The sequence below is a fragment of the Megalops cyprinoides genome, chromosome 9 (assembly GCF_013368585.1).
Source record: "Megalops cyprinoides isolate fMegCyp1 chromosome 9, fMegCyp1.pri, whole genome shotgun sequence".
NCBI classification, from domain to species: domain Eukaryota; kingdom Metazoa; phylum Chordata; class Actinopteri; order Elopiformes; family Megalopidae; genus Megalops; species Megalops cyprinoides.
In genome coordinates, this window is record NC_050591.1 from 30,490,133 (window position 1) to 30,508,218 (window position 18,086).

Genomic DNA, 18,086 nt, shown 5'->3' on the forward strand with positions numbered 1-18,086 from the left:
TTTTATGTATAGCATTGTGATATGCTTTGGATTCTGTGATCTAGTGACTGATGTATGGCAGTATACTTGGTTTCCCTTGTCTAGTCAAGTTGCGCAAGTTAACCTGTGGTAGGGCTTGAATGGTGTTATGCTCACACTCACTGGTCTGGGAGTGTTGTCAGCCTGGTCTGACACTGTTGCTCATTCAACTTGAATGGATACTCTTTTGTTGTATTGTACTGGAAGTCACTCTGGATATGAGTGTCTGCTAAATGCATGTAATATAATGTTATGAGATAGATCTCAATCTAAAAGAAGAGTCATTCAAATCTACATTGCAGTCTTGATGGTGACAATGCAAGGTTGATGAATTTAACAGTCTCTCTGGTTATCAAACGGTTATTAATTGACTTGGACAATGTGGTCACTGAGTTCAACCACTTAGCGCTAAGGACTATGCAGCTTAGAGCTACTACTATAGTTACCGTAAGGAACAGACTTCATTAAGGGTCCCGCTATGATTCAGTGAAAGGGACAGAAAGCCGTTAGGCCGTATTGACCTGCCTCTGTTTCCCGGGGACACAGTGCCTCCCTCAGCAGACCCGGGCCTTGGTCTGGGCCTCTAGGCCGCACTGGCTGCCTGTTCCTTATGTAAATGAGACAGCCGGCTTTTTAAAGAAGCTGACGGTTCTCCTAACCCCACGGCAAAGGCCACTTTATAATGAGCACCGCGACTTTAACCGCAAGTTGCTGCGGTGATCAATGAAAGCTGACAGTCGGGAAAAAATCATGAAGAAAACATCATGATCCGTCGCACTGGCTGGCCTGCCTGATTAACATACAGTACATGTTGCAGCAAACAGTCCACATGACTAACTGCCAACCTTTGAGTTACACTGCACAGCAAGAGGCTTTGGGACACACCACATGATATACCTGTAACCAGTGCATAAAACTGTGTAACTGTGTAAAAGCCAAAGAAAAATCTAGCTGGGTATTTTTAGTGTTTACATTATCCTTGAACATATATACCTGATATGTCAGCATCAAAATGTATCTAAATAATTAAGCGTATTAATCATTTTTCACCGGCCACAGGGCAAAGACTGATCCTAGGCTTAATCACTCAAAAAGCTGGATGTCTTCCTGAACATTCGGTGATCAGGGTAAAGTAAACTTCATAAAAACTTCAGCTTACGCAAGCGGCTCAGGAGCAGTGAAACTATTACAGAGGCTGCTCTGTGCATGAACACTACCGCCTTCAGCCCACTTTGTGTGGGAGCTGTGTATTGGTCGGCCCGAGGCCAAACCGCAGAGCCAATCGCTGGAACACTCACGGAGTCAGACACTGCGACGTGGACGAAGCTCTCCAGAACCGCCGAGCTGAGCTGGTCCATCACCTCTATCATGGGCTTATCGTCGTCCTGCGTGACACAGACAGACAGCGATTAAAACCGTGCTGGGTTAAAAATAACGGGCTGTCGCATGACATTTAAATTCTTGCAGACCAGACAAAAAACAAGACAGGTCTACCAACAAGTACAAATGTGCTCAAACATCAGTGCAGTACAGATGATGTAATATGGATGTCAGCCATTTTGTCCGTTTTCCAACTTAACATCACCTCACCACGCCCACTGCATCCAGCCCCCCTCCATTCTCCCTGGCCTCACCTCTGCCTGGCCGATGGCGGCGAAGAGGCAGCGTATCTCCTTGAGGATGGCGACGGCCAGCTTGCGGGTGGCGGCGTTGCCGGAACAGAGCAGGACGAGGGCCAGGCCCTCGACGGCGTGCAGCACGGTGCAGTGGGGGCTCCGCTCCGAGGGGGTCCTGTGACCGGGGCCGGTCGGCTGCAACACGGAGAGAGGCAGGATGGTGTCAGCACCGCCGGGACCTCATCACGCTGCAAACACAAACGCACTGTGCCCGGAAACACGGCACACGCAGTACTGAGGCACCAGGAGTGCATGCAACACAACCTGAGGACTGCTATTAAGTCAACAGCGCATACACTCTACTGTGGCCTATTTTCAAAGGCACTTAAATGGGCAAATTGAAAAATGATTTCCTGAGCTATGAAAATAATGAATCAAAGTTTTGTTGGGTATTTAACTGCACAAAACACTGAAAAAAAGCACAAGTAAATGAGACAGAGTCCCTGCAGTAGGAAAACAAGGCCCGTGCCTTCAACACAAGTGTTGTCCTTGTCCCTCTGGTCTGACAAGTGCTCAACGTCCCTGGTTTGCTATGGGCAAAAGAGTGCTTGTACTACAGTGCTGGTAACAGCTCACACAGTGATAGGCTAAAGACAAAAATGACCATTTTCAGGTATTAAAATCTCATAGGAATGAGTCTGTGGATCAGACCTTGCCCGGGTCGTGAGCTTTGCCAGCGGTCTGCAGGGCCAGTTTCCACTGGGTGAGCAGCTGCAGCAGCAGCTTGAGGGAGGAGTCCAGCAGGCCCTGGTGGGTGTCCTGCACCTCCCGCAGCAGGAAGTTGGTGAAGCCGAACAGCACGTCCTCCCGCCAGTCCCAGAAGTCCACCAGCAGGCTCTGCAGGGAATTCTGGGCGATGAGGCGCAGTTCATCATCCATGTGGATCGTCAGCCTGGCGAGAAACACATGGAAATATATACTTTTTGTCTTTTGTGGTGGGATATCAATTATATCCTTAGAACCTTTTCATTTCATATTGACACATTAGATTGATGCTTGTCAACTACACTACAGTGAACTGTCATGCTGGAATGAAATATGAAGAGCCAATGTCATTTCTAACAGTGGGTAAAAGTGTTGTTCATTTTCAAATATCTCTAGATTACAGAAATACCAGTCTGACAGGCACTGTTTAAAATGAAAATCAAAAGGCAATCTCCTAATAGCTCCCTCTCTGGTTACCTTCAGGATGCCAGGAACACTAGAGAGCTAACCCTCATTAACCTTTACAGAAAAGATACAGTTCAGCCATGTCAGAGAGGACGGCTTAATCTTGACCTATAACATCTAATTAGCTAAATCCTCTCGTCAGATTACACAGAGCCAGACAACCATGCCGGTTGTGCTTGAGGGGGATCGTGTTTCAGGACGTTTTTCGGGAAACGCTCATGAAATACTTTTTTTCCCTGCGCAGCGGGCTCACCGAGCGAGCAGGTCTATGAGCTCTGGCTTGGACATGCCGTCGGGCAGAATGCGAGGGATCGCGGCGACGCACGTCCTGAACAGATCGATCTTCGGCTTCCTCTCCCCTCTGTGCAGAAGGAGAAAGTAGCAAGGTCAGAATCAACTCTATTAACTGCCCATTATTCTACAGACATCATGCACGTTCTTCAACATGCATAATGATCCAAACAATGTTGTAAATCACAGATACTTAAAACGTGGCCTATTACCGAAGGGCTCTGAGGATTCGTCTTAACATTAGATTATATTATTGTCATTTGGCAAACACTCTTTTCCAGAGTGACTTACATAGGTTACAATTTTTACATGTTATCCATCTATACAGCTGGATATTTATTGAGGTAATTCTGGGTTACGTACTTTGCCCAAGGGTGCACCAACAGTGTTCCAGCAGGGAATCAAACCAGCAACCTTTCAGTTACAAGCCCTGCACCTTACCACTATACTGCACTGCCGCCCAGTATGAACAGGCACAACTGTCAGTGTAGAAATACCAACAGAAACATTTGCTCACAGGCACAAAAGCAATGCCCCACCCGAGATCTGAGCATGCAGATCAAATTACATCTCTGACCATTCACACTGTCACACAACTATGTCACTCTGTGTGAGGTGGGTGAGTAAGAATGGCATCACTGCCACCCTCCCTTCACGGGAACACAATGATGACATCACTGCTGAGAGAGCCACGTACGTGATCATGTCCTCGGGCTCCTTGTTCAGCATCTGCACGTTCGTCATCATCATGCTGCGGCCCACTTCCTTGTCCAGGTGTCGCAGGATGTTGTCGATGGCCTTCCTCACTTGCGTGTAATACAGGGCCATACCTGGATGTTAAAACGGACAGTAAAGATCAGCTACATCACAGACGGGGAGAGAACTGTTGTCTTCCGAATTGCTAGCGAAACACTTTCAAGCCAGATCTCACAAAATAAATCTTCCTGGATCAGGGAACAATTCTTCACTTTTGCCCACTTAAGCGTCTGTGAATACAGGGTACAGTATAGTTCCCTGGAGCAATCTGATTGTAAAGAACTGCTATACCAAATAAATGTCTGCTGACTGACTGATTGAATGACTTGCTGCCTGACAGACTGATGGACTGAAACCTGTTGAGTAAAACAGTAAAATCACGTAGCGGTTCCTTTCACCTACCGATGACTTTGGCCTCTTCCTCGGTCAGCGTCTTGCTCAGGTAGGTCTTCTTCACCCTCATGGTGTTCCCAGAGGGCAGCGTGGCCCCAGTGTTGGGCATGGGGGGCTCCCCGTCCTTCTGCTGCAGGTTATCTGCGATGACCAGGAACGCTCTCAGGCCGATGTTCATTCTCTGGAGGGCACACAGATGTCATTGAGTCACCCTCGTTTATATCACCGCAGTCATCACCGTCATCATCATCATCACCGTCATCATCATCATCATCATCATCATCACCACCATCATCACCATCGTCATACATAACCATTTTCATTTTCTATCTATTTATGTATGAGCTGCTTTAAATCTTCAGTGCAGGGTTTAACACTGGCACCTTTTTTTAGCATCCTGTGTACATTATTTTGCTGATACACAGGTAAATGGAGGCAGATAAACATAGAAAGTCAGGACGTGATCAGGAAGGATGGGCTGAACAACACCTTGAATTACACGGTGTGGGTGGGTTTCTGTTGTTGTTATTGTTTACATATCTGGCTCCTGTTTTCCTAAGGTGAGTCATACTTGGCATTTCAGCCTCTGTTGAGTGACGCTCACAGCACACAGAGTCACATTGTCCTCTCTGTTGGCTGGTGTGCAAATCAGTCACAGAACACGCTGCAGACGTGCATTTTAAATCCAACACAAGCAAAAAAAACATTATTTGAATATGTCCTGAACCTTGACTGAAAGTAAATCCCACTGAAAAAAAATATTGGGGCATATAGATAAAAGCTTATTGTGACACTGTGAGAATGACAAAGGGCCTTTTAGCATTCCAGCTGGCCAATATTACCTCATGTACAGTCAGCAAAGTCATTTACATACTCAGTTTCACCACGGGTGATTAATACAAGCTCTGAACCCATGATGTCAGCCTCCCTTCTGTCTGCAGTAAAACCAGGGACGTATTTTTATAATTTGCTCATTGACAGAAACTGACGATTATATGAGGCGGTTTTATGCATGTTCAGAAAATGGCCAGAATTTGACTTAAGATAACCACATCCAGTACTATCAGGGCATTCTGGTTGTAATTTTTCAGTTAATAAAAAGGGCACAGCTGAAAGGAGCCCTTTGCAGAAGAAGAAAAGAATTAGCGTATGTAGAGTGTAATCACAATTACCTCCGGATTAAGACTGAAAGCTTTGGCTGGTTTCCCCACGCACAGTAAGTCAAAGATGATCTCTTTCATGGCAAAATCAAGCCTTTCCTGTGTTGAGAAAAAGACACATAATATCAGTTCTATCAGAATACCACAAGATCAGATGCTCACAATATTTTAATTTGCAACCTTACTGCTTCAACAGATCAATGTTGATCTGTGTAATTTTAACCAGTCTTTGATTAATGGCTGCCAGTCTTCCTTGGACACCGACAGTATTAGTTCTGTGCTGGACGTGTGGGAGTTTTTCTGTGCTGTTTGGGAACATTTTCTCTGTGTTGTGCCTGACTTCATGGCTGGGTGGATGACAGCTGTCAGGTCAGGCGTGTGAGCCGACGTGTCAGCGACGTGGGCGTGTCCCCCCGTACCTGCGCGATGAACTGGATGATCTTGACGAAGATGTTGAGGGGCATGTCTCTGGGCACCACGCTGCGGGACCCCTTGGGGAACAGGGTGGTGACGATGGTGGTGAGGCGACTGTGGGGAGGAAGAACACAGGAGTCATAAATGGCTCTGCTCTGTGCCCAACGAGGCATGGCCAATCAATTCCATCATCTCTGCAACAGCGATGTGGCCAGGAAACTAAGACGATCACAGAGAGCACTTCTGAGCACTTTTGAGTGTCACAGGCTTGAGCAAGAGGAATGAAAGCCTGAATCAGAAAGCAAATTTTGCTACTGAATTAACTTACATGTATGTTGAGGCACAACTTTCAATTATCATATAATGGGATAATGGCGTCATTAAAATTTGCACCAAATCACACTGATGTATTTCCTCACATTGACCCATTATTTGGAAGTGTTTCATTCTGAACCCTGTTTATTTCCAGAGGAATTAGAGCTTGTCATAAGTGTGGCTTGACCCCCTTTGTGCTTCGTCATGCGGGCTTATGGTCACGTGTCCCTGTAACTGCGCTGTAAGCTGCTGGTAAACCCGGGCGCTGCCTGTATCTCTATCTGCGCCGCTGGCTAATCCTGCAGGCGTTCACTGCCGAGCGTCGGCACATATTCCAGCGCTCATCCTTCTTTCATGTTCCTCCCTCCTCCAGACACGTGCCGGCGCCTCTCCTCACAGCCTCACAGAGGAGGACATGGAGGAGTCGCCCAGGAAAAGGTCAACGACCCCCAGCGCAGTAGAGGAGAATGTGAGGGGAGAAAAGTGCCCAGACTCCTCATGGTGCTGCCACCATGCTACCGCCTCTCAAGCACTCCCCCCGCCCTGGCTGCTGAGACAACCAATCAAATCAACCAATCAACGTCAGGAGAGGAGGGGAGAGACCCCTCCCCTACTGAGGGGCAGTCAGTTTATTCATTTTCAGGTCTGCAGTGAACAGGAGCAACAACATACCAATTCTGAACCTGACGGTCCAGGGAGGAGGGAGGAGGCAGAGGGGAGAGCTGTGATTTATTTATTCACTTATTTTCTTTAGTCTTAAGAATGACGGCATTCAGGAGCAGCCCATGCTACGCAAACAGGCCCTGTTGGCCCTGTCACACACACAGGCCTCAGTGGGGACTGAACCTCCACGCCGGGCTTTGTGCGAGTGAGAGTGTCTGTGGTGGCGTGCGGCTCTGCTACATGGCAGACGGGGATGTGATATGCAGATACAGCGAGTTTGTCTGCTTACCTCTGAGTCGCGGTGTTGCTTTCACACTTGATGCGGATCATGTACACCCAGAGCAGGCGGTACAGGGATTCCAGTGCAACTCGGGCCATCTTGGGGTCCTTATTCTGCGACAGAAAACCCTTGTTATTTACGCTAACAGGGACCACCGTAATGACAAGTGTGGTAAAACAGCGCTCTCAGTAAGTTTGCTGTCATCAACAATCAGCATCAACGGTAAATTCCACTGCAGGTTGTCTGACTCGCTGGGAAACATGATCATGCAAATGAGGCCATACTGTTGACTTAGCACTCAGAAAACAATCCCCAGCAGCACAAATGCCGAGCGTTGACAGCTTTTCGGCCGAGGTGCTTGCCAGACAATGCGGGGCAATGCAAAGCATTCCCATCGGGCAATCAGATAGACAGCACGCGGCCCGCGATAACCATTATGGAGAAATAACCGTCCCAGAGGAGTCCCGTCTGACTGCATTCCTCGTGACACGTTCTCCGGAACCTAGCAGAGAAATGGTTGTTCCCCTCTCCAGCCCCAGATGCTGTGACACACGCATTAAGAACAAAGGTGGGGGCGGCAGGCGGAAGCACCGCATGGCTTTCCCTCTAGCTCTGTGTACCGACATTCCACTCTCTCACCACATTCCAACCAGTGTTTTTTTATTCTAATGGTTTTCCTTATTAACAGTGATCTGGAAATGCCGTGGAACTGACACATTCATCACTGGTCTTAAGCCAGACACCCATCAGCGACAGGAACAAGGGAACTCCTCTGCAGAGCAACAACTTCCTGCCTCACTCAGCATTCTCATGTTTAAATTCTGATTTATGATACCAGCTGAGTAAAACAACCACAACAACAACAGACTAAAACTGGGTGGACCCCTGAGACAAACAGTCAGGGTTCTCACTGAGAGGAGGCCAACTTCCCAGCACTGTCACCATCATCTGGTTTGAACTCGCGTTCATAAAAGCAACATAAAAAGGGGGGACCCCTTCAGCAAAGCTATTACAGTTACTGTCACTATCCGAGTGACCGACTGAAAGCTTTCACTTACGATGTGAGAAGTCACAACATCCCTCCAGGACATAACCTGAGTCAGTGTTTTCACAGACCTTGGTTCTTCATTCAGGGGACTGTTACTATCTTGGAGCTGTGAAGCTGCTCTAACAGCACGTTCGTCACTTTCTTGGAAATCACCATCGTTTCGGGAGTCTCACCTTGAGATTAGAGAGGCAGTTGTTGAGGAAGACGTGCCATCGATTGAGGAAGAACTGCTTCTGGCTGACGCAGAGCAAACACGTCACCAGGGGGTACAGTGCCTGGAGGGGACGGAGGGGACAGAGACAAGGGTGAGGGGACAGAGTCGCTCACATTCAAATGGTCAAAATAAACACACCTTCCTAAGAGTGCTGAGATTCATAACCAATCAACCCCATCTGGCACTGTTCTATTACCAATCCTGTTGTAGCAAAATGCATTTCTGATGTCACTTGACATGGCGTGATGCCCCATTTTTAAGATGTGGAAACCATCGATCTGATTTAAAAAGCAGCTAAATGGAAATGAATGAGCTCAGACTCAGGTCACTGCTTTCACTACTCAGACCTGTGAAAAGTAGTTTTTATTACTTTCATTACTAAAACATTTTATTTTAATGTTGCCACTGAAGCTGTTGCTGATATTTAGTCCGGCGGTTATCTCCACTGCTGAACAATGTGTTGGGAAACTTCCTGCCTTTGCCGACTTTCCATGTGGGCGGTTATCTCTCAATGGCACTTCAAAGAGTTGAGGTGCCGTGTTCAGTGAAGAGAGGCTAAGTCACCTCCCTGTCAGTTTCATGTGAATTGTTCATTGTTGGCTCAGAGAACAAAAGAGATATTGAAGTTCTATTCACGTCACAGACAGGATTGCCCATGGAACCCTTGAGGAATCATGGAGGCCACAAACATCTCTGCTATGGGGCTGCGTCTCTCCAAATCCCACAGCAACGAAAGGGGAAACAATAATATCCTCAGCGCTCTGGGTCACGTACGACCTGGACGGCTTACTAGAGAGTGCTTTTTCCTGGAGGACAGGTCTAGGGTTGTGTCATACAGGCTCTCCACAAAGTTCCTCAGACAGGGCACGTTCACCTCATTCTTCACAGCCTGGAATCACACAAACGCAAAACAGCAGCAACATCAGCAATGGAGGGCAACGCTAAGGGGATCCGTGATGTGGCTGCCATTTTACCTGACATTTCTTAAGAATACAGTAAGATTCACACTGTGAGGAGTAATAATATCCATTACATTAAAACTGAAATAAGAGAATTTGCATTTGACTGCTTAATGTTGTGTGCATGCTACATGAAATGTGCTTTGTACCCATCGAAAAATGCAAAATCACCCAGATAAGAAACGTAGAGGAAAAACAAGAATAACGAGCGGCCGAGGAGGGAATTCAGAATGCAGTATTCCTGTGTAGGCCCCGGTGGTTTGGACAGAAAGCAAGGGAATAAAAACTCACCGCTGCAACAGGCACTAAAATCTCAACAAAAAGTCCTGCCAGAGCGTGCTTGATGTCCTTGTCTTTCACTTCCAGAAAGTATTGGGCGCACTCCTGCAACGGAGAAGAGCAAACAACCTCTATACTCTATACGGTTCAGATTTATACACTGATACTGTAATCTATACACATAGGGAACAAGGTGTTCTGTAGGCCAGGTTCAATGAATAGCACTGATTGCTGTGTGGGGGTGGGGGGAAACAGAGACAGCAGAGCTGGCCACAGCAGAGAGAACAGTTTACAGTGCATGCCTCACATAGCAAGACTGTCTGATATCTGCAGCGATAATCCAGGATTATGTGAAACCTGAGACTTCTCCAGCAATATTCCAATCATGCCTTCATTTTTCCACTGTTATGACTTTCCGGCTTCAAACGTTCAGAGCTGAAGATAGTAAAGAAGGGCATTTTGCTGAAAACTGTATTAATATCTGACAGACAGATCTGGGTTTGATTATGTGCTGACAGCTCGCCCACCTGTCCCTGCTTGGAAAGATGTCACCTTAACTGGTACATACATTCCGTCTGTGAGCTGTTACTATATTAACTGTGCATTACTACGTACCATTGTGAATTATGGGGTATAATAATGCATTATTTACAAAGGAGGCCCACACAAAATGATGATAATTCTGCTACTACATGATACCTCAAAGCTTATCTACTGTGTTATCTGTTATGTGATAATTGTAAAATCTTGGAAGCTGGTTCTTTGTTCTGACCCAGGTGCTCTACCTGCATGAACTGAAAGGAGGCCTCGAAGTCCTCCACGGGATACATCTTGATTCGGAAGAACTTGACGCCCATGATGAGGCTGATGGTGCTCTGCACCACGTAGGGACTCTGCTCTTTCTGCCGAAGCTCCTTCAGCTCGGCCATGAACTTCTTCTTCACAGCAGGAAACCTGAGGGGGAGGGACCCGGGTTCAATACGTACAGAGCTGTGGAATGATGCGTTCTACCTACACAACCCGACTGGGTCTGTAATGTTGACGCTTGAGACTTCCATTTTCCATAACTTCCACTGAGTTACTGAAAAATCCAAATGTTACTCATCAAAGAAGAAAAATAATCATCAAATTTGCCAATTTATTTCATTCTAATGTGCACAAATATACTCGCTTGTGAGCCGTTTGAAGAGCCATGTTGCTTCCTTAAGTTGCTTCCAGCCAGTGCTGGTTCAGACCAAAGAACAATCTGCAGGATCGCCTTTTAGTGAAGTTACCACCTGATGGCATGGATAATTGAGCCACGGCAAAACAAAACCTACAAAGGCCCCTGAGAGGAGGGCTCTGAGTCAGAGCGAGTCTGAGATCCACATCAGACAGATGGCACCTCCATCAAAGAGAATGACATCTCTGACTCAGCATAAGGACTGTGGGGCCTGGATCGCGGTCGTCTGATCAGATGCCAGCCTGAAACCGCGGCTGCCGTCAGAGATAAGGCCCCCCCCGGACCCTTGCAGAACCCTCCGAGCTCCAAAGCGATCTGGAGATGGGATTCTTCGGCAGGCTCTATATTTAGAATGGCATTTGGCAGGGGGGCGAGCATGGACGCTGCCTCTCCCCTTCTCCTCTCTGTGTGTTGCTTGGTGCTTGTTATTGGAGTGCGGCCGTCCTACAGACAGGCAGACTATTGATTCTGAGCTCGGGACAATAAAGAGGGAGTGCTTGCATCCCCGCCACGTTTATTTTGGCCTCGGAAGCCATTCTTTTGTCTTGCATCCAGACCCTGGGGGATACGCATACGCACACGCGCACCGATACACGTGCTCACTCCCACAGGAAGCTGCTGTCTCAGGTCCCTTATTGATCCCAATGAGCTTTGCTGCATCATTTAAATGACAAACATTCTGTGTTTCAAATTTGTCTGTATCTGGAGAAACATAGCATACAAAAGCGATCGATTACTGTATGTTTTTTGGTGTGTAGACTACATTTAGTCGTTTTTAGTTGATTTTTTTCCCCCCGAATTGGCATGGTAACACTCAGGCCTTTTGTCTACTCCTTGTTAACAAACCGGCTCACTTCAGCATTGTTCCATGTCAGTATCTGTGCCATCTCTGCTGGGAATCATAACACATTCAAAATAAAGCAGATATTGTTTTGGGACATGGGTATGCAGAATGCAAACCGGCCGTAGCTCTAATTTAGGGGTCTGCTGAGCGCTACAGGGATCTGGAAACCTCAAATAAACAGAAGCAAATTTCCAGCCCTAGTATGGAGGGCAGACGACTTGTCCAAAACAAATAGCTGAAGATTTACTTTTCACGCCTTGAAAGCTTCTCCTTTGTGCAGTCTATTGTCCACACCAAGCATGTAATCTTTTTCTGATTTACTGCGCTCTGACCAGAGTGCTTTCCTGCAACAACACCATACATTTAACTAACACAGGCCCAGGCCTCCCCAATTCACAGAACCAGAGCTGACAAGTTCAGCTTCGAAACCGCTGTGTTTATTCGTTTCTGCTTCCAGAGAAAGACTGACTTTTGATTTATGTGTCTTGAAGGAAAGTATCTGATTCTGGCACCAGTAGATCTGGCCTGCTGTACACTTCCACCGGCATGTGCACTTGTCAGTAAGAACTATTACCAAAAGTAATACATCAAAAACTACTCTCTTAAAGGAACGCAAAGTAATTATATTCAGAAATGTTTGATGAATGTTGACACGGTGTTATTTTCAGTAATAATACACTACACATCAAGTCAGCAATGTGTAGCATGTCTATAGACAGACAGTCCATAAAAAAATTATATGGCTACATATTCTGTACTTCTGCACAGTGTACAGGCCATTCTTTCACTTTACACATTTTCCCTCTGTGGGCCATCGCTTACCTGGCTTGGGCTAAGACTCCTATGACTTCTGCGTAGAGGTCTGCTACAATGTGCATGTTGCCAGTGTTGGGACCAAGGTACCTGAGAGAACAGAGAGACATCAGTCCCCACACCAGTGACCAGGAGACACACGAGAAAACGATCTGCCTATGAGCTAAACCCTTACCCTTCTTTGTATTTAAAGTGCTTGAAGGCCAAGTTAATGACTTCATGGATCAAACTGTCCAGGACTGGGTGCAGCGGGATCTGGTCATTAAAAAGAGAGATGGACAGTCAGAAGAACCTTCTGGCACTTAACATCAGAGGATTCATACAATGGAATTATGTTTCATTCTGAAAAAGCATATACTGATTAATACACTGATTAATTTGATCGCACATTGTTGTTCTCAGAAGAATAATTTTACGAGTTAAAAACAGCAAATCCAAAGTGAATCACAAAGTGACAACAATGAAAATGAGACGGGTACCTGTTTTAAAACTTCTATAAGTACGAGAGAGAAGATAAAGTCAATGGCCAGATCCCTCCTTTCAAGTAGGTAATCCTTCTGCTGCTCATCACTGCAAAAAAGCAAGTGGTACATGTGGTTTAGCACAGACACACACCATCCAACAAAAGAAACTGTATGGTTTAGTTCAGAAACACACACTGTAATGAGAGACATGCTACTTTCAACATTCAGACCTTGGGGCATTGTTATTTTTTCACTTCTACAGTCACCAGCAAACAGTCTACCAACAAAACAATGTAACACCATAAGTGTCGTCAGAACCTGTGAAATAAAATTCAATAAACCACTGATTTAGTTTAGTGATGTGCAAATTGTAAATGACAAATATAATCCAAATTTTTAAATCGTAAAGCTGTGGGCTATAGTGAAGTATCACATATTTCAATGGACAGTTGCTCATGTCTACTATGGTTATGCACAAATGGTGTTATTACTATGAAATGAATAGAGGTTAGTTATTATTTGTACTGTCATTGACAAGAAAATTGAAAAAACACAGTATTCCATTACATCACATGTGAAATAGAGAAGCTAAACAGCTGTAATGAGCTTTTGTGGCTCAGAGAGAATTTATTTGCCGTTTCATTTAAAACACGGCTCCAGTGGTTCTGAAACACAAAATAAAACAGAAATAATTCCTGCTAATTACCAGCTTTGGGAGTGATTATTCTATTTAGTTCAATTTATGACAGTGAGAATAACAGTGAGGAATTCCACATGGGGTGGAGTAGGAAGCGCTGGCTGTAGCCAGGCTTAAGGGGGCGGGGCTTTGATGATGTGGAGACAGCCAATTGCGTCCGCTGTGTGTGTTTTATCCGTTACCTGGAAACCACAGATTTGTTGCCCCAGTATGCTGTCCATCAGGCCCAGACATTCCTAACAACTGTTATCACCTTATAATTCGAGGATGCACTCTGAAGCGAACCGGGTGAGGAAATTCAATGAGGTAATTCACAGGTGCGGCCTCTTTCAGGGTGGGCAGCGTGCACCGGGTGGATGTGAGAGACGAAGATCTGCTGCTTATCTCTTAATTTGCCCTCTCTTTCTTCTCCCCACTGCTTCAGTAATCACCCAGCAGTACAAACGGAGAGTTTGTGAAGCTGGAAGCTACGTCAGTAATAACAGCGTAGTTGTCTCGCCCGTGCCTGGTTAGCAGTATGTACTGGATGTGACCTAATGGCACACACATTTCACAGCCACCCCACCCAAACAGACACCGCTCACGGCACTTCTCACTTTTTGGATTTGGTGTTGGATCTTGGTCTGTACTCGTGCGACTCGTCCTCCAGCCCGTTCTGTCGCTTGTACCAGTCAAACAGGGTTCGCAGCATGGAGGGCAGGCAGTACTCTGCCAGCGAGCTCATGGTGCTGATCAGCTGAAAGACACAGGCAACACGCAGGCATCACATTTTTATGAGACACTCAGCCAAATTCATGACATAAGCATTTTACAATCTCCTGAAAAATACGGGCTGGTAAAAGCCCTAATCCTGTTTCAAGAATAAATGCTGCAGTCATCTATCCACAAGGTTGTGACTTTTCTACATAAAGCCATTGTTGATACTATTTCTTGACTCTGAACCAGTTTCCATAGCAACCACACCCAACGCACACACCTGTGGAGTTCAGGCTGCAGAAACATTGCCCTTACAGTGTGCCTGAACAGAGCTTCAGACAGACAGGCAGACAGACAGAATGCTCAGACCACAGGCCCCTCATAGCTGTCTCCCCCAGCAGGTGAGAGGGAGCGGGGGCGAGGGAAGGTGTGTGTGTGTGTGTGTGTGTGCGCATGTACGGTGGGGGAGGGGGGGTGAGAGGGGCTGCCCTGGGCACTGTGGTGAGCTGCAGTGCCCGTGGGGGCAGCCCGCGTCTCTCCGGGAGGGAGAGGGCAGGAAGGAAAGGCGGGACAGGCTGGGCCCAGCTCAGCACACACAGGAAGGGAGGGGCGTCTGGTGGCACCAGGGAAAACACAGCGGCTCCTTCATTGCGAGTCGGGCCCGGGATGAATCCTGGCTCTGTGCAGCTGCTGAAAGGCCGCGGTCAGGCGCACAAACGCGCCCCTGTGGCTCTGAATGGCCGGTTTCTCTCAGCTACACCAACCTGCTCCGCACACCTACAGCGGATCAGCGCCCCTTACACAAACACCCAGTGCCTCTTGCTGGCACTCCAAAGGCTCTCTGGCTCTGAGCGTGGCTTTCATCCACAAGTGTTTCCACAGCATCTCATATATAACACATGAATAGACCCCCTATATGCCGGTGTGCCCAAATGCCAAACAGAGGCTATACTTTATGCAGGCGGGGAATTTTATAAATGGCTTGACTGTGATTCCATGACAACAAACAAGAAGAATCCGTGACTTCCAACCTGACCTGTATGGTTATCAATATCATCTTTACCAATATAAAGCTACAAGGATTAGCTATGGAAAGAGGAATAAAAGCTCAATTATTTATCATCTTTCTGCATGGGGATGTGAAATGGGATTCTGCCTTTAAACTTGAGGAGGAGAAAGAGGAGCATCTAGGAACAACACCCTTAAGTGTAGACCTTTCTGGCCCTCTCCACTCTCCCCTCACAGCTCTTACCTGGTCAAATTGGGGATCCTCTCCCCTCTGCAGGGACTTTGTCAATGGCTTCTCCTGAGAAAGAACAGAAACATTACACTTACACATATGGCTACCATGACAACAACAAGACCCCAGCCAATGGGAATAAAGCCCACAGTTATCAGAACAGTGGATTCTCCTCAATGGGAAAAAAAGAGAAAAGTTCTGTCCCTATCATCAGAAGTGCTGATTATTTCTGCTGAGCCACTTTTTAATGCTTCGATAATGGGCAGGCCATCTGTCTGTCTGGCTGGTGGCAGACACTGTCAGATATTAATGAGGAGAACATTAATGACGGGCTGCCTTATCAGTGTCCTTCATCATCTTTGCTAAATGTCTCTCATTAGACCTCAGTCCATTAGTGCTCTGCCCCCTGGGACATTTTTTTTTTTATTATTATTAATGGTTTCTTTGCCGATGAGCTTGAGTTCACGCTGTCTGAATTCCTCCCATTCCTGCCATAGTCTGTGGCTGTCGGATGTGCGGTAAGGTGCCGGTCATGTACAGTAGAATGTCTTGCTCGCAGGTGACAGGGGGGAATGTGCAGAATGTGGCCCCAGCAGTTACTTTCCTGAGGCAAAGGAAGGCAAGGAGGCAAAGGCTAGCCTTTGTAGCGCAACCACCCGTAAACCGTCTGTGAAACGTCAGGGGCAAAGACGATTGCGGGCTCCACTGACAAGAACAACACCTGAATTCTGTTTTCACTTTGGATTTTGTTTGTCACTTGTAAGGATTGCCTATGAAATGATTAGCCTACCCAAATTAACGCAAAATGTTGTGAGCTTATCCACAAACGGCAAATTCTTCAGCATTTGATTCAACAGAAACCATAAAAATAATTAAGGGTGTAGGCATTATGTGGCGCTTCTCTCTGTAACAACTTACTATGAGGAAACAAAAAGAAAAAGGGATGGAAAGGAAGAAGCTTACAGCTGCTCCTCTCACACACAAACAACAACACAAACTCATCAACAGATTTCACAGCACCCATAATAGAATCCATTCATTCAACAGCAGCCTCTCAAGATGCAGAATGGAAAATGATTCTTTAATACACTCCTTCTTCATTCAAACTGGAGAGCAGCTTGACCTCTGTGCTGGTAACAGTAGTAAATTTGACATTCTTTCCATGCTTACTTGCAGATCTTCGACGACATGATTCTATTTGAGAATCACCGCTTGTTAAAATATTACAAAATCATATATCCCGAGAAACAAGCCTTTGTCAGATTTTCCAAAACAGAGCTATTAAGGAGAAGGTAGAGGGTCCGTGTTTTGCCACCCTGTTAAATCATATTTAATGGCTCTCAAAGGGCATTATAAGTAAGGGCAGGTTTTATTCATTTTCTATATATGGTGCTGTTCTTTAACTATGCGTTTTCTGATAATCTGATGCATACAAAAAACCCTGCCAGAAATCCAGGTGTCAAGCACCTGACCCACAATGTTTTTTCCGTGTATTCAAAGTCAGACCCCAACGTGAGCTTATTCATTAAAGGGTGCTGACTCTGAGCACCTGGGTCAGTCTCTGTAGTGTGTCCCTATGCCGTGTCTTTATACTGTGTCCCCGCTCCTCTTTCAGCCGACGTTTAGGGTTAGGGTCAGTCCCTGTAGTGTGTCTCTCTACGCCGTGTCCTTACACCATGTCCCTGCTCCTCCTCTGACGTTTCCGCCCAGCGCCGCGCCGCTCTGGACACTTGACTTTGAGCACCGCGGCACAGTGGGGCCAATTGAGACAAAGTCAACAGCCTTCTCCATGGCTGCGGGCGGGCGGGCCAGTCAGGCCAGCGCAGACTCCCGCCAGCACAATGCAGCGGGCTGTACCTCGCCCAGACTTGCTCCTTTGTCTCTGCCTCATGAATATGTAATCGGCTCATTTTTCATGCAAAAAGCTTTGAGGGCCGTTCACTCATACAGAGGCTCAGAGTCCCCGGGGGGAGGTGAGGGCATTTCAGCATTTTGGAGACCGCAGTAGCCGTGCTCATCTCCATATTCAAGGTCCCTCCACAGGCACACAGAACTCTCAGTACTGACCATTGTGACCTCACTGAAATTCTCAAGAGCACGTCTGCATCTTAATGTGCCTGCTACTGCCTTGCTTTGGGATTCAGAGAAATAACAGTGACACGACACGCTAAAATCTGACCACAATAACTGCAGTAACTCTCCGCACACTGATGTGACAATGCCTTAACATGCCTTTTTGGGGTTTTTAGACCAAATTACCCCTTTAAATGTTAGAGATGTAGCCTATATGACTAAAAAAAATCACAGTACATTACATTATTGGCATTTAGCAGACACTCTTAGCCAGAGCGAATTACACTGGTTACAGTTTTTACAATATTACCCATTTATACAGCTGGATATTTACTGAGGAAATTGTTGGTTAAGTACCTTGCCCAAGGGTACAGCAGCAGTGCCCCCGCGGGCAATCGAAT

At 46.5% G+C, this 18,086-nt stretch overlaps 1 protein-coding gene across 3 annotated transcripts in view; it reads right to left on the reverse strand.

The window, feature by feature from the left end:
• Nucleotides 1–18,086, reverse strand: part of LOC118783039 (protein furry homolog) — an 82,367-nt gene that overhangs the window by 37,750 nt on the left and 26,531 nt on the right. For all 3 annotated transcript variants that reach the window (XM_036536702.1, XM_036536701.1, XM_036536700.1), the window contains exons 3-20: nt 15,625–15,678; nt 14,273–14,412; nt 12,995–13,085; nt 12,691–12,770; nt 12,525–12,605; nt 10,422–10,590; nt 9,649–9,741; nt 9,189–9,287; nt 8,358–8,459; nt 7,146–7,249; nt 5,884–5,992; nt 5,477–5,563; nt 4,314–4,485; nt 3,853–3,985; nt 3,118–3,225; nt 2,346–2,586; nt 1,653–1,829; nt 1,317–1,403 (exon numbers count right to left, since the gene is read on the reverse strand). In XM_036536702.1, coding sequence (XP_036392595.1) covers nt 1,317–1,403; nt 1,653–1,829; nt 2,346–2,586; nt 3,118–3,225; nt 3,853–3,985; nt 4,314–4,485; nt 5,477–5,563; nt 5,884–5,992; nt 7,146–7,249; nt 8,358–8,459; nt 9,189–9,287; nt 9,649–9,741; nt 10,422–10,590; nt 12,525–12,605; nt 12,691–12,770; nt 12,995–13,085; nt 14,273–14,412; nt 15,625–15,678 — 2,127 coding nt within the window. The remainder of the gene's footprint in view (nt 1–1,316; nt 1,404–1,652; nt 1,830–2,345; nt 2,587–3,117; nt 3,226–3,852; nt 3,986–4,313; nt 4,486–5,476; nt 5,564–5,883; nt 5,993–7,145; nt 7,250–8,357; nt 8,460–9,188; nt 9,288–9,648; nt 9,742–10,421; nt 10,591–12,524; nt 12,606–12,690; nt 12,771–12,994; nt 13,086–14,272; nt 14,413–15,624; nt 15,679–18,086) is intronic.